This window comes from Canis lupus, chromosome X (assembly GCF_003254725.2).
Source record: "Canis lupus dingo isolate Sandy chromosome X, ASM325472v2, whole genome shotgun sequence".
Classification (NCBI taxonomy): domain Eukaryota; kingdom Metazoa; phylum Chordata; class Mammalia; order Carnivora; family Canidae; genus Canis; species Canis lupus.
The window spans coordinates 70,652,054-70,668,797 of NC_064281.1; the positions used below are offsets into that span (position 1 = coordinate 70,652,054).

Consider the following 16,744-nt stretch of genomic DNA (forward strand, 5'->3'; position numbering starts at 1 on the left):
GTCATTGGGTCTGGCTTCACAACTTGTATAGGCAGTTCTGCCTGCTATCTAACTTAAGTCTACCCTTCTTTAATATGACTTTATTATCATAGCCTTTATTATAGTCACTGATCCAAGTTATTCTTGTATTTTCAGTGTGCAATGTATCCTAATAGTATTTAACTATTTAGGACAAATATCTTGTAACAAGGTATATTTTTTACAAATGTTTCTGTTAATTCTAATGAATTCTTAACATTATATTTTGAAGAGACTATAAGATCAATTATGTTTGCATATGATGGTAGTTGAAGGAGAGTTTCTTATTAGTGCAAAAAGAAAGATGATAGAAATAACCTTAAAGGTGGTTGACACATAGGAGCAGGGGTGGCATGTGGCTATCTCCTCCTCCTTCACATGTGATTTTTACACCTGTGATTTTTTTTTCCCCCTCTGGATTCTTACATCAGTTTGGGAGTAGATCAATATTTACCAGCTGCATAGGTAATCAAGTATATAAAATTTATATAAACAAAACTGGGTCTGACTCTTTGGGGGAATAACCTACTTGTAGCTGTTCTCACTAAAGCTGTCACTTCATTTTTTTTTTTAAATATAGTACAGATCACCTAAAGAAATGATAGCTGCTTGATGTGATTTGATAGACAAGTACCTCGTAACACAAATAAATCCCCTACATAATACAACACCATGGTCAGCACCCCACAGTACTTCAAGAAATGAATTGTAAAACAAAGAAAGTCCGCTAAAATGCTACCAGAGAGCACAACTATAAACAAATATATATTTCAGTTGAGTTTGTGTTTTATTTAGTCACATCATTTAGGTATTCTCCAAGTGCCTTTATGAGACATGAGCCTTTTAATAATTGTATCTGTGGCTGGGTATGTTGCTCAATACTTTTTTCATTTCTAAGCTTAGTTATTCAATATATTCCCTTATATAACTAGATCTTGTAATAGAGATTCAACTCTTGTCTATCAGTGTACCCAGTCAGATCATAAAAATTCACACTTTTGATTGCAGCAAATTCGGTTAGTATTATCAAGGCATACTAATTCGTGGCTACAGTTAAGAGATGAATATTGCTTCACCTCCTCTTTAGTCTCTTGATTTTACAGTAACACATTTGCAATGAGAACATTTACAATAGTAAATATATATAGTGCATTAAAACTGGCTGAAAGGAGCACAGGACAGTATTTACAGTGTGTTTGATAGCTAATGAGTGCTGTTTTTCACTGAGCTCTAACAACACATTCATTAATTGTGAATAAGAGAACTTTCCCTCGGGCTTCGTAGAACACTCAAGGACCATGATTTCTTTTTGGGTATTCCTTGAGGATGTAGAAAGATGATAATAGAAATAACAGCTATTGCTTTAGAGTGCATACATCGCCAGCCACTATGATAGGAGAGTTATACAAAGCATCTTATCTAACTCCTGCTGCAGCTTGAACAGGTTATTTGAGGAATGCATTTTACTAATGAGGAAATGAAGTCTAACAAACATTAGGTAACTTATATTAGGTCATGAACTAGAATGTAATAGAACTATAGTTTAAGTCCCAGGTCTGTGTAACTCAAAATCCCTATTTCTTCCACTATAACTTGCATTGTAAGTCGGGAAAATGCAGAAAATGTTTTCTCTCCCTCTGTGAGGATTGGGGAAGAATTTATCTCAAACCTAGCCTTCAAAATAGATATATGAGGCTCCACATTTAGACTCAGATTGAGCTAGGGCAGTATTGTTGGAATGACCCATGTGGCAGCAAATTACTATGTGGGAGGGAGAGTAGCCCCCAGTTTACCCATATCAGCCTACTATAATACCTTTTCGTACCATACATCTTCTCCCTAATCCAGCACTTTGCTAATTTTGGAGTTCCTATTGGAGTGAATGAATATATTCACTAGTTTTGTAGTTATTGTTTTAAGCCATCATATTTATCAACTGCTATGAGCTAAACTGTGTTCTAGAGGGTAAATGAATAAAGACATTTTGCCAGATTCAAGGGCAACTCTGTCCCCTTACACTGTATAGCCTCTTCTCAAAATCAAACTGACTGATGATGGATTATATCCAGTAATAACAGTTCAACGAAGTTAATACCCTAGCATTTCTGGTTTGATATCTTAGCTGAAGACATTATTTTGAGGACAGTAAAACATCATCATTCTCTCTGAATTTTGTTCAGTAGACAATCTTACTGTCCTACTTGGGAAATCTGAAAAATGGTTAGTCAGCTGAGGAGTGCTTTTAAACATTTGAATGTCTGATATATGCAAGACACTGTGCTAGGTGCTACATCAGATGCAGTCTTTGACTGTTCTCCCTACGTACTCTCCTCATCAGCAAACTTACCTCCCACAGTATCTAACTGAATAACTTCCCAAATATGCCAACTCTAATACTGTGTATCCAGACCTAAGCACTGTGTATCCAGATACAACCAGATATACTATAGTACCTAAAACCAAAAATGTCAAGAAAGCCATATCATTTTCCTATCATAGAGGTATCATTTTACTATTTATGTGAAAATTTGGAGATGGAAAGGCTGAAGGGATCAGAGAGCATATTTAAATAGTCTATTTTACTAATTCAACCTTGAAGTACATGAAATTTAAGCTTGAATGTTGAGCTTGGAAAATACGAGACAATTCTAAGAAATTCTTCAAGTCAAAATATAGGCAAGGAATGGTATTAAATTACACTGTGTTTACCACAATATGAATATGATCCCAAGATTTGGAGCCTTAATAGTGGAAAGCTAGTAGTGTCTAAAATATACAATTGATGTCTGAGAGAATGGTAAACCAAGTTCACTTAAATGCCAATAATGTTTTTTTGGTAACAGCTGAGTAATATTTTATTTTGTGGATCAAGCACCCTTTACCCCATCTTTTCCCAATTCTAGAAGCAGAGATTTAAAAGGAGATAATGTTTACACATAATTTACTTGGCTCCTATCCAATTATTGAAACAAGGAATTTCCCCTACCTTGTAGATGAGGAACCTAAAGACTGGAGAAATTAGGTAGATTACTTCCGCACAGTGAGACAATGTGAAAGTTTCTAGATTTAGTCTTTAATTGAGTTTGTTACTAAGCTGCATATTACCTGCACCTACACTCTCTTATATAGGATAGGCAGCAGACGATCAGGGGAAACAAATTCACCTGAAACAAAGCAACAAATCAGACCATAAACCACAGCAAACCAGTATCTCCTTCTGCCTTCATTAATACCAACAGTGTTCTACCTCACAACAGACTTAAAATCTTGGAGTCATCTTTTACTATCTTCTCTCATATTTAATACTACATCCCATTGAATCTTCCTTAATTCTGTCTCATATCCATTGCTTCTTACCCCTTTCTACCATCAACATCCTAGCTCATTATCTGTTTTTTTAAGTCATTTTGAAGACTAGTACTCTCCCTGCCACTACTCTCTCCTCCAAACAATTGTACATACTGCTCCCAATATGATTGCAAGAGGCATTGTGGTGTAATGGTTGAGAGTCTAGGTTATGTGACCTGAATGCCTGAGCTCAAATCTCCAGGTCTTTAACATACAACTTATCTTTGCATAAATCACTTAGTATTTCTGTCACTCACTTTCTTAATGTTTATAATGAGACTAATGCTAATAACCTTTTCCTAGGATTGTTTTGAGATTCAAATCAGTTAATTTACATATATATATATATATATACAGAAAAATATTTGGCACAAAGTGCTTAAAAATGCTAATCACTGTTATTTTACTATTATTAGGAAATTACACTTTTGTTCATGTTATTTCAGTTAGAGGTGGTATTTAAATCCATTCTATCTAGATCTATAGGCCAAAGATTGAAACACAAATCCCAGAAAGGGTGAAAATATGAATGAAAACAAGTAGTATTATAACTGAAGTGAGACTAAAAATCCATGTAAGTATAAGGGTTTAAATTACTTATTCATCTGAGACCAAGGCCACTGTGGTGAACCTACAAAGCCTTACAAAGCAGGACCAGAAGGGCACATAAATCACTTGACTAACATTTGGTCAAAATAGCTCTTGGGCTCTTTTAACCATCAGAGAGCCTGAAAAAAAAAAAAACTCCCTAAACATAAAATGATAGAAATATGTGTATGTGCAAATGGTGCCAGTTACCGGTGAAAGCAAAGGAAAAATAAATTGGGGAGAGATTTGAAGAGAGTGGTAGAGGCATAAAGAAAGGCAGAAAAGCATACAGAAACTTGGGTTCCCATGGAAACATACCCAAGAGAGTTGTGAATTCATGGAGATAAAGAATTTGATATGGCTAGCTTCCAATTCCATGGCCTTTCCATGGACTTTTTGGGTATTTCAGTTTCAATTTTGCCCCTAGGTATATACCCTGTGTATTCCTAACTATAAACCTTTTCTCACACTGTATCCTTTCTACACCTTCCTTTTGGCTCCCATTTGTTCTCTCTCTGCCTCAGTCTCTCTCTCTCCTTTGTTTTTCTATCCATTCATATCACCTCTATTGTGAAGTGTGCATTAAACATTGTAGTCATAAGAGTTTAAAGTTTTGGGGTGCCTGGGTGGCTTATTCAGTTAAGCATCCAACTCTTGGTTTTGGCTCAGGTCATGATCTCAGGGTTGTGAACTTGAGTCCCATGTTAGCCTCCACAATCAGAGTGGAGTCTACTTGAGATTCTCTCTTTTATTTTCCCTCTGCCCCTCCCCCTACTTGCTCACATGCATCCGCTTTCTCTCTCTAAAATAAAATATTTTTTAAAAATGAGTTAAAAGTTTTCTTTTAGCACACATCAGCATTTAATTTCTACTTGCCCATCTAGAACCGTATGCTAGTTTTATCAGTAACTATAGTTTTTAAGTGACTGTGTTATGAGTTTTAGGTTATATTAGAAGATTGTGATTTGGTGGTATGCCTTATACTTACCATAGAAGTGATGAAGAAACTATAGGATGGTTTCTATAATATTATCCTGATCATAAAAATAAAAGAGCTATTAATAAGAACTCATAAAATCTACATAAATATAGTAACAGGTCAATATTCCCAGCATATTTTTACAAATCATCTATAAAGAGCATGAGAGCATATAGGGATTAGCAGAAGGCATAGGTTAATCTTTAGAGAAGGAGATACCCATGGTTAATGGGCAAATTCATGTCAAAGAAGAAAAATTATGAACTATGCCTTCCATATTAGAGCAGATATGATATATTCAGCAGCTCATTTGCTTCTTTTGAAAGGCACTTTGGGTCTTAAGGACTTTTGTTTCTGTTTTGAAATTATTTTCATGTTATTTACAGATATCTCAGTGTCTAATCTGTACCTAACATTTATAATCAAGAAACTAAGCAATATGTGCAAAAAATAAATATAATTAGGATTATTAATAATTTATTTTGGGGTGGTTAAGTGGTTCAGTTGGTTAAGTGTCCAACTCAGCTCAGATCTTGATCTCAGGGTCATGGATTCAAGCTCCATGTTGGACTCCACATGCAGTGTGGAACCTACTAAAGAAAAAGAATTGTTTATTTTCATTGTGTGTATGCTTATGTGTGTTCATATCTGTCTACTCCCACTCTCACCTCTGTCCTATAATTCATTTGGTGAATGAAAGCTTATTAAATGACTTGAAGTTAGAGGACATTAATGGCTAAAAGAAATTATTACCATAGGAGCTAAACCAAAGGGAATAGAGAATGTGCACCAACACTATGAAACAAATAATTAAAACCTAATTTGACCTGTTTTAAAGAAAACCAACATAGAATTCTTGAGTAATATACTTAAAAGTAAGTTCATCCATTTTGAGTTTATCTTTGTGTATGGTGTAAGGGAATGGTCTAGTTTCATTCTTCTGCATGTGGATGTCCAATTTTCCCAGCACCATTTATTGAAGAGACTGTCCTTTTTCCAGTGGATAGTCTTTCTTGCTTGTCAAATATTAGTTGACCATAGAGTTAAGGGCCCATTTCTGTGTTCTCTATTCTATTCCATTGATCTATGTGTCTGTTTTTTGTGCCAGTACCACACTGTCTTGATTTTTATTGCTTTGGAAAACAGCTTGATGTCCAGAATTGTGATGCCACCAGCTTTGGTTTTCCTTTTCAATATTTCCCTGGCTATTCGGAGTCTTTCCTGATTCCACACAAATCTTAAGATATTTTGTCCCAACTCTCTGAAGAAAGTTCATGGTATTTTTATAGGAATTTCATTGAATGTGTAAATTGCCCTGGGTAGCATAGACATTTTCACGGTATTAATTCTTCCAATCCATGAGCATGGAGTATTTTTCCATTCTCTTACACCATACACAAAGATAAACTCAAAATGGATGAAAGATCTTAATGTGAGACAAGAATCTATCAAAATCCTAGGGGAGAACACAGGCAACATCCTTTTTGAACTTGACCACAGCAACTTCTTGCAAGATACATCCATGAAGGCAAGGGAAATAAAAACAAAAATGAACTATCGGGACTTCATCAAGATAAAAAGCTTCTGCACAGCAAAAGAAACAGTCAACAAAACTCAAAGACAACCTACAGAATGGGAGAAGATATTTGCAAATGACCTATCAGATAAAGGGCTAGTATCCAAGATCTATAAAGAACTTATGAAACTCAACAGCAAAGAAACAATCCAGTCATGAAATGGGCAAAAGACAAGAAATTTCACAGAGGAAGACATAGACATGGCCAACAAGCACATGAGAAAATGCTCCGTATCACTGGCCATCAGGGAAATACAAATCAAAACCACAATGAAATACCCCCTCACACCAGTTAGAATGGTGAAAATTAATAAGACAGGAAACACCAAGTGTTAGAAAGGATGTGGAGAAAGGGGAACCCTCTTGCAATGTTGATGGGAATGTGAACTGGTGCAGCCACTCTGGAAAAGTGTGTGGAGGTTCCTCAAAGAGTTAAAAATAGAGCTACCCTACAACCCAGCAATTATACTGCTGGGGATTTACCCCAAAGATACAGATGCAGTGAAATGCCAGGACACCTGCACCCCAATGTTTATAGCAGCAATGTCCACAATACAATGGAATATTACTCAGCCATTAGAAACGACCAATACCAACCATTTGCCTCAACGTGGATAGAACTGGAGGGTATTATGCTGAGTGAAGTAAGTCAATCGGAGAAGGACAAACATTATATGGTTTCATTCATATGGGGAATATAAAAAATAGTGAAAGGGATTAAAGGGGAAAGGGGAGAAAATGAGTGGGAAATACCAGAGAGGGTGACAGAACATGAGAGAGTCCTAACTCTGGGAAATGAACAAGGGGTAGTGGAAGGGGAGGTGGGCAGGGGGACGGGGTGACTGGGTGACAGGCACTGAAGGGGGCACTTGATGGGATGAGCACTGGGTGTTATAATATATGCTGGCAAATCGAAGTCCAATAAAAATATACAAAAAAAAAGTAAGTTCATGTGATTTTACCATTACCTAATTAACTTAACATCAACATTCTGTCCAGTAGGGGAAATTCTTTAGAGCATATATAAATATTTAATATATTCAATGAATAAAAATCATTGGTTTAAAAATTATCAAATGTTCAATCAGAGCTAGTCCTATGATTTCAAACAGCATAGTAATATGTAATTTCTTAAGAAATCTGATTCCTCTTACATTTTCTGTTACCATGTACATATTATATCTATGGCGAAACTATCCACTCAACTCAGTTTCATGTTTGTAAATTTTCATAATTTACCTCAGGGAACAGTTTTTGGTAGTTTAAATGCTATTTATGATTAGTGATTATGGGGATCCCTGGGTGGCGCAGCGGTTTGACGCCTGCCTTTGGCCCAGGGCGCGATCCTGGAGACCCGGGATCGAGTCCCACGTCGGGCTCCCGGTGCATGGAGCCTGCTTCTCCCTCTGCCTGTGTCTCTGCCTCTCTCTCTCTCTCTCTCTCTCTGTGTGACTATCATAAATAAATAAAAATTTATATAAAAAAAGACTATTAAAATTATTTTAAAAATGATTAGTGATTATGCAGTTAACAATAGCAACTGTTTAGCTTCAATAATATTTTCTTATTGTTATAAGGATGATTTGTTTAAAACTGAACAGCTGTTTTTAAACGTTGATGAAAATATTCCTTTGGAATGTCTAAAACATAACAAAACAATATTTTTTAAAACCCAGAAAATTCATTTTATGCAGAAATTTTACCATATTGTCTATAAAATTATCCCCACTAGAAAATGAAACAGCAGGCTTTATATATCTATATTCTTATAGAGCATTTCTTGTCTTACAGATGAGCTCAGTGAAAATGTTGCGGCCTCGTCTAGATAACATTCTTTTCAAGCTCACGTTTGAAGAACATGTAAACAACATCAAACCAAGCATCATAGCAGTAACTCTTGCCTGTGAAGAAATGAAGAAAAGTGAAAGCTTTAACAGACTTTTAGAGTTAGTTCTTTTGGTTGGAAACTACATGAACTCAGGCTCTAGAAATGCCCAGTCTTTGGGTTTTAAAATCAACTTCCTTTGTAAGGTAAGATAACATTTTATAATGCTGAATAATAATCTCATCTGTGAGAAGGGTCACTCTAAATTGGCAATAGTACATAAGCCAAAAAAATAATATGCTTTAAAAGGGTGAATGTTGGGGCACCTGGGTGGCTGTCAGTTAAGCATCTGCCTTTGGCTCTGGTCATGATCCCATGGTCCTAGGACTAAGCTGCACATCGGGCTCCCTGCTTGGTGGAGAACCTGCTTCACTCACTCTGCTGCTGATTGTGCTCTCTCTCTCTCTCTCTGTTTGTGTGTGTGTGTGTCAAATAAATAAATAAAATCTTTTAAAAATAAATAAATAAAAATAAAATGATGAATGTTGTGATAAGTAAATTATATCTCAATTAAAACAGATAAATATATTTTTGTTTAATTTTAGTGCAGTAAAATCTCAAAGACTATGCAAATTCTGTTGTAATATAGTACTAAACTCCTCTGATCAGAACTTTCTGGTGTTTGTAAATTTTTTTTAAATTGCCTTTTATAAAGTAGATGCAATATTCTATTTCAGTTCCCTTGTACTTATTTTATGTCTTTCTTAAAACTGTTTGAGGAGCTAAATGTAATAAGGTAAATAGCCAGAAATTTCTTTTTGAATATGCTTTCCTTATTCTGGTCTAAACAAACAATACTCTATGTTGTTGAATACTGTTGTTACTAAGCTTATACTAGATATCTAGTCTACTAACTAAAAGTTAAAAAAAACTAAATGACAGTCATCTTGCTGTTTTGATCAAGACATTTCATAGTATTTTTTTGAGATTTTAATTCTCATGAGAAGAAACAGAGAAGCACAAAAATGATCATATACAGCCATTTCTAGGCTAGAGTGAATCACCTTATTCAAGGGAAAGATCTGTCTGTTACAAAGAGAAAACTGAACAGACTCTGAAGTGAAGGCCTATAAGAATGCTAGAGAGGAAAATAAATCTGAAAACAATCAATATCTCTTTGACATCTCACCATTCTTTCACTTTTTTTTCTTCTCACATCTTAAACCATTGAAAAACTGGTTAGTTCTTGAAGTATAACAAAAATCTCAAATGTAGGAATGGATATAAATTTCTTTTCTATTAATGCATTAAATAGATGCACATTACATATGTATGGACTAACGTTTTAATATGCATCAAAAGTGATTTGCTTCTAACTCAGATAGACAAAGAATAACCTTTATAGGAATAGGATGTATAATGGAATTATATCTGTTTACTCCTTATTCATTTTTGAGGGGTGTAAAGAAGGAGTGCCAGAAAGATAGGGAAGATCATCTGGAATGCTAGATTTTGTCGAAAAAAAACCCCAAAACCTAATATTGTTACTCCCTCTTCTTGGGATATTAGGGGACATGTGAAATTATTTGATAATGCCAGAGAGAATAAGGTAATGCTTGTAATAAAATGGAATAAATTGTAGCCACATTTATAGGATAAATCTAAATATTTAATACATTTGCATTGTATTGCATACCATAAATTTAATACTAAGAAAGTCATCTCTTCCAAAGATGCTTTTTAAGTATATACTATATGCAGGGTGGATGAATCTTAAGATATTTTTAGTCAGTGATCATAAAAATATTATAAATTAAGAGAAAAGATCATTGAAAATTTGTGTTGTATACCTATTTCACATTTGATTCATATAAAAAAACATTTAAAACCAACTATCCTAATTTGACTATATATGTATCTTTTCTAACTTTCTTAATTTCACATTATTCCAATTAATTACATGAACTAATTTTTATAGCAAATATGAATAAGTCATTTATACATGGAAACAAAAGATTATATTAATCTCACAGAAGGATTTTACAGTTCTATTTTGGAGAGAATCTTCTTCCTGTCTTCTAGCTGTCAAATGAAAGTTTTATACAACACTAATCTGACATCTATCACTAGAGGTATACTCAAAGGATTCAGCACAAAGATTTTTCCCAACTTCATATGAAATAAAAATAATCTTGTGGGAAATACTATCATGTAGTAATAGATGTTCTAAAAAAGAAGAAATGATTTTTTTTAGATGTCCCTATCTTCCCCCTGCCCACTTTTCAGTAGGGTTTTTCTCTTTAGGGAAATATTTGTCCTTAAGAAAGAGAAATCATATACATGCATGACATTCCCCTAATGTCTAGGATTAAAAGGATATTCCTGGAATACAAAGGGTTCTGAGTAGATGTAAATGTCTAAAATGATAGAAATTTGTGAAGGACATAGAAACAAGTTTACTTAGGTTTGTAATCTGTTCAAAAGTGAATTCACTAACTACTGATGTATGATTAGCTAGAATTGTTGTTAAATTCCAGTTATATTATAAAAGCTTATTTGGTTGATATTTCTTAATTTGCTTAAAGAATAGCAGAGAGAACTTCCTTTGTAGAGCACTGAGTTTGCTTTGAAAAATGATAACATTTACCCACCTAAATTATTCTAATGATAATTTCCTTTCTTAGTGAATATGACTATAATCTGCTCTTCACAAGTTATAGAGTATGTTAAAATATTCACCATCTTAAAAAGGAGCCATGGTGTAAGCAGTTAAATTTATCAGATATATCTTGTAGTAAAATAATATTAAAAATTCAGATGGTCACAATTGGCTCCTATGATATTTGGGAAGAAAAGGAAAACAGATAGGTTAACCTAAATGTCAAATATAACTAACTGGTGTCATATTACTATAAATACTACCCTTACCATAAAATGCTTTAATTTGCAGCTGTGAATTATCACTTTGTGAATCACCAAACCAAGGTTCTGAACTGTAATACAAGTCATTTCCATGCAGATGAGTTCCCAATGTTTTCTTTGCCCCTGTTTGCCTGTTGTTTATTAAAATTCTAACCAATAGCAGTGGTGCACTTCAGGGTCATTTACTTATGTTTTCAGCTATATACAATAACATAATCTGCATAAGAACAAAACATTTGAAAATCCCTAGGCACTAAGCTTTGTGGGCATATAAGATAAGGATCTTTACAAGAGAAAATGATTCTGTTGGATAAAAGCAAAAAACAAAAAAGAAAATAAAACAAAAAAGCCAGGAATTTATCGAAATGTAAGAAATAGCTCAACTAGAAACTGAAGAAGCTGAATAACTTGGCCTTTAAAAAAGCAACAACAATGGTATCTTTGAGGGAACGGGGAGCAGGAACAAATGGAAAGTCTTTTTAGGAAATTGTCTTTGGGTGCATTAGCTCCAACCATTTTCCTCCTTCTTTCTCTGAGTTTGATTTAAATTCTTATTAGAAAGACAGACTGATTGGCCTAGCGTGGATTACAAGAATACTCCTTGTCCAAGGGAAGGCAAAGAACCTTGATTGATAACACTACCAGGACTACCTGTGATGGAAGATTGCTCATGTCCTAAAGGATGTGGTTATCCAAAGATAGGGACACCAAAGATTAGTGACAGGTCAAGGGACGTCAGACAAACAAAGGCAAAACAAAAGAGATCATTGGTATACCAGGGGCATACAAACAACACAGAAGATGCATAGAAACCTCAAGAAGCTAGTGGTACAGTTAAGTGGTCGGGAAATATACTACATATAGAATAATATGTAATGTCACAAGATACACTGTCAGTGAACACCAAGACTAATGGCCATTGAGATTAACAGGACGTCCGAAGAGGGAGGAGTTTTTGATTATGGGGTGGGGATGAGCAGTACTGCAAAATGAAAGAGAAGTATCTTGAAGGAATGGTAGAACTAGGTTATATAAGGGAAGAAGGCATAACCTTGCAAGACAGGAAAAAGATCGACTCAGAACCTACCTTTTAGCTTCCATTTTGCCCATTAATAGCCAAGTTTTCATGGCTGTCACTTACTCTCTCTGAACTCTATTTCCTTACCTGTAACTGAGGAAATCCAGTGACCCTTGCTTATTTTGTTATTTAGGGTTGTTTTTTGGGTCAAATAAAATTATCTTTGTCACAGTTCTTTGAAAAATAATGTTAAATGGTAGTAGTTCTTTTTAATGATGGTAGAGAAAAAAAATAGAAAAAAAATGATGGTAGATAACTGGGGATAATCATCATGTGTTTGAAGAGGAATTAGAAAACCACACTGACTGGAATATTGGATATGTTGGAGACAAATAACATTGGCTGGGAGGTTGTGAAAAGATTTTGAGTTATTTGTATACTAGTATGGTTAGCTTGCCTTCATAATTTTTTAAATCATTCATTTCCTAACTTATGAAGGTCATGAACCTTTCTTTTTCTGCCTTGAGTTAATATCCCCTCACCCATACTATGTATGACTTTCTAGTCATTCTGGTTGGACAGAGAGATATAACAAGTCATGATGAGTAGGATGATGTGCTTTTGTACAAATGTGAAATATACTGTACAAAGAACCTGAAGAAAACATTTCAATTTACTATGGAGAAAATTTTATATATCTTACTCTAAGTCATAAGGATTAATATGGTAATGTAATTGTGTTCCTATTTCTAAGATCCATCATTTCTATAAAGTGTAGGTAACATTAAAGGCCTTATTTCCTAGAAACCATCACATAGTATTTGTGACAGAATACTGTAGGTATTATCCCAAGTACACAAAGGAAAGTCTTCTCCCCCAGAGAAAGAAAGAAAAAGAAAGAAAGAAAGAAAGAAAGAAAGAAAGAAAGAAAGAAAGAAAGAAAGAAAGAAGGAAAGTGATAAAAAGCTTCATTTTTAATGTGAAATAGAAGATTAGTTACCAGAAGATATGATTTGTAAAGAAAATGACTGCTGTCTGTGGAAACAAAAGTTAGAAATATATAATCCAAGAGAAAAATCTACAACAACAAAAAAAAAAAAACTAAGAAAAAAGTCACATCTAAGTACTTTAAAAATTTCACATCTCATAATTTTTAGCTGAAATGATGTGGATGGTTTCCATATAAACTTAGAATCTTTTTTTTTTTTTAAGATTTTATTTATTTATGAGAGGCACACAGAGAGAGAGAGAAGCAGAGACACAGGCAGAGGAAGAAGCAGGCTCCATGCAGGGAGCCCAATGTGGGACTTGATCCCGGGTCTCCAGGATCATGCCCTGGACTGAAGGCGGCGCCAAACCACTGAGCCACCGGGGCTGCCCTAAACTTAGAATCTTAACATAAGAAGGTAACTAGTCTAGCCTCTTCAATTCCTTGATAAGAAAATGGACACTCAGAGAAGGGAAATACTTGGTTTGTGTTTTGGCAGGTTCCAACTGCCATGACAGAGTACCACAGTCTGGGTGGTTTAAACAACGGAAATTAATTTTGTCAGTTTCGGAGATAGGAAGTCCAAGATCTTGTTGTGAATGTTTGGCATAAGTGTTAACTTTTTTTTTTAATTTAGAGACTGTAGTTCCTCACAGATTTAAAGGGTATACCATTTTTTACCAGCGAAACTATTGAATATATAATTGTCCCACTGCTGTGGTTCATTTATTTAAAAAAAAAAAACATTAAAATGTATTGTTTGCTATAAATATTAACCAGCAATTCTACCTTCAAATGTGGGTTAACAAATAAATATATGACTATGAATTTATAAGCAAAAATATTTTAGAAAATAACCACTGTAGAATATACTAAAAGGCACCCTACCAAAGATCAATACATTCTAGTCAATAGTCTACACATTTGGTTGCCTATGGTTTAACAGTTTATAAAGTACTTTCCTTGCCATTCAGGGAGGTGAATTATTATTGGCCCCATTTACAAATTAGTAAATAAAAGTGTACAATTTAAGTCATACAATTTTTCCAATTTCCAATTTTAAATACCAGCTAGCAATTATCCAAGTTGAGGCTTAAGTCTGTTTTCTGTGTCCCAATCCTTGCAAGCACACTGCCTCTCATTGTACTATAACAGGATGTTTGGATATATATGGTTCAATGCAAGGAAGCATTACAGAACACACCTCTGCCACTTATGGAATTCCAGAAATTGGGAAAATCACATAAAGATTTTCTTGACTCTTTGGTAGCTTGTAAAATGAGAAATCTCTCTCTCTCTCTCTTTTTTTTTAATTTTATTTATTTATTCATGGGGGGGGGGTGGCAGAGGGAGAAGCAGGCTCTATGCAGGGAGGCCCGATGTGGGACTCAATCCCAGGTCTCCAGGATCACACCCCAGGCTGAAGGCGGTGCCAAACCTCTGGGCCACTGGGGCAGCCCCTAGAAATCCCTTTTTTAATTCGAATAGAATTGGAAGTAATTGCAGGAATATTATTATAATTTTTTTTTACAGATTTTATTTATCTCTTCATGAGAGACACAGAGAGAGAGAGAGAGAGAGAGAGAGAGAAAGAGGCAGAGACACAGGCAGAGGGAGAAGCAGGCTCCATGTAAGGAGCCCGACGTGGGACTCGATCCCGGGGTCTCCAGGATCAGGCTCTGGGCCGAAAGTGGCGCTAAACTGCTGAGCCACCTGGGCTGCCCAAATTGCAGGAATATTAATAGAACATTTCTCTTCCTCTAATACATTTTAATGTATCCAGGCAGTAGAGCCTATATATTTGTAATAAAATAGCACCTAATAATCTGCCTAATTATAGAGCTATCACTTGACCTTGTATGTATAGACTCTTAGAGCCTATCAGTTTTGTGTAGGCAAGTTTAGCTGCTGTTCTCAAATTTTACAAATGAAAATCGGACCTCCAGGGAGATAACTTACCCAGGATCACTCAGTGGCAGATGTATAGTTAGAATCCAACTTTTCCTAAGACTCAAATTATTTCAGTGGCTCAGGCTATTTTTAGAATTTGATGGTCTCTTTTGCTTCACTGAAATCTTTTTTTCCTATCAGACAGTATTTAACATTACTTGAATTTGGAGGAGTTGTGGTTGATATTTTGCTGAGAAGAAAATTGCTTTAAGGGATATAATTTGCATCGGAAAATGCTGTGTAAGGGAAGCCTATCAAGTACAGGATTGGGTGGAATGTTAGGTCTTCTTTCTAAACTTTCCTTTTTTTCCTTGTGGGTCCTTTAAAATCTCCTTCCTGCGGGGCTATTTGAAGAAAAGAATTTTCAGTTGTTGATCTCCCTGAGTCACTGGTTATAATCAGTGACATATATCCAAATGTACAGCAAAACCCAGACAAGCTCATTCATGTTGCTTTGCATTTTTAAATGTCATCATGTAATATCATGACACACCATACTATGTTCGTAATTTATGACTAATAGACACAAACATTTCAAGTTAAGGATTTGTCTGTGTCATGTCATACTCTTTGAAGTAGAAACAACCATTTTTGACCTCTGAAACAACTAAGCAGCATAGAATGATTTAAGAACTGGATATCATTCTTAATTTTATTTATTTATTTTTTAAGATTTTATTTATTTATTCATGAGAGACACAGAGTGAGTGAGAGGCAGAGACAGGCAGAGGGAGAAGCAGGCTCCATGCAGGGAGCCTGATGCCAACTGGATCCGGGACTCCAGAATCACACCCTGGGCTGAAGGCAGACACTAAACTGCTGAGCCACCCAGGGATCCCCCATTCTAAATTATAAATGGTTTCCTTTGTTCAGCTTATTTGATGGTTGAACTTTATTTAAGTCCATTGTGTTTTATTGTACTGTGCTTAATGAGCTCTCATCATTGAGAACCATTGAATAGTTTCTTGGGCTTAAAGATAAATGTTGTCCTGTTGTGGTACTATGCCAGTGGTGACATTTTAGATTCAGTATCCATAATTGTGTCTTGAGATTTTGTTTCCCTGAGTTTTTCATGTAAATCAGTATACCAAAACGTATAATTTTCAAACAGCAAGCAATAATATTATTGTTTAAGTCAGGAAGTCCAGAAGTGTTTAAATTTATAGAACACTAAATTTATTTTTTAAAGAAACAATTCTGAGCTCTTTTAATTCCCATACGTTATTGTTATATATCCTAAAGCACATTCTATTAATCAGTGCATGTGGATTTGTGCACACAAGCAAATGGTAGTATTAAAAGATTGCTTCAGTGATTCCCATTTCTCTAGTAATCAAGATATTTATTTTTCTTTTAAAGATTTTATTTATTTATTCATGAGAGACAGAGAGAGAGAGGCAGAGACATAGGCAGAGGGAGAAGTAGGCTCCATGCAGAAAGCCCGTGGGACTTGATCCCGGAACTCCAGGATCATGCCCTGAGCCAAAGGCAGACACTCAACCACTGAACCACCCAGGCATCCCATAATCAAG

The 16,744-nt window shown here is 35.1% G+C and overlaps 1 protein-coding gene across 7 annotated transcripts in view; it reads left to right on the top strand.

Annotated features, from left to right (window-relative positions):
• DIAPH2 (diaphanous related formin 2) overlaps window positions 1-16,744 on the top strand; it is a 1,060,012-nt gene that overhangs the window by 532,525 nt on the left and 510,743 nt on the right. For all 7 annotated transcript variants that reach the window (XM_049107608.1, XM_049107607.1, XM_025431781.3 and 4 more), the window contains one exon: window positions 8,301-8,540. In XM_049107608.1, coding sequence (XP_048963565.1) covers window positions 8,301-8,540 — 240 coding nt within the window. The remainder of the gene's footprint in view (window positions 1-8,300; window positions 8,541-16,744) is intronic.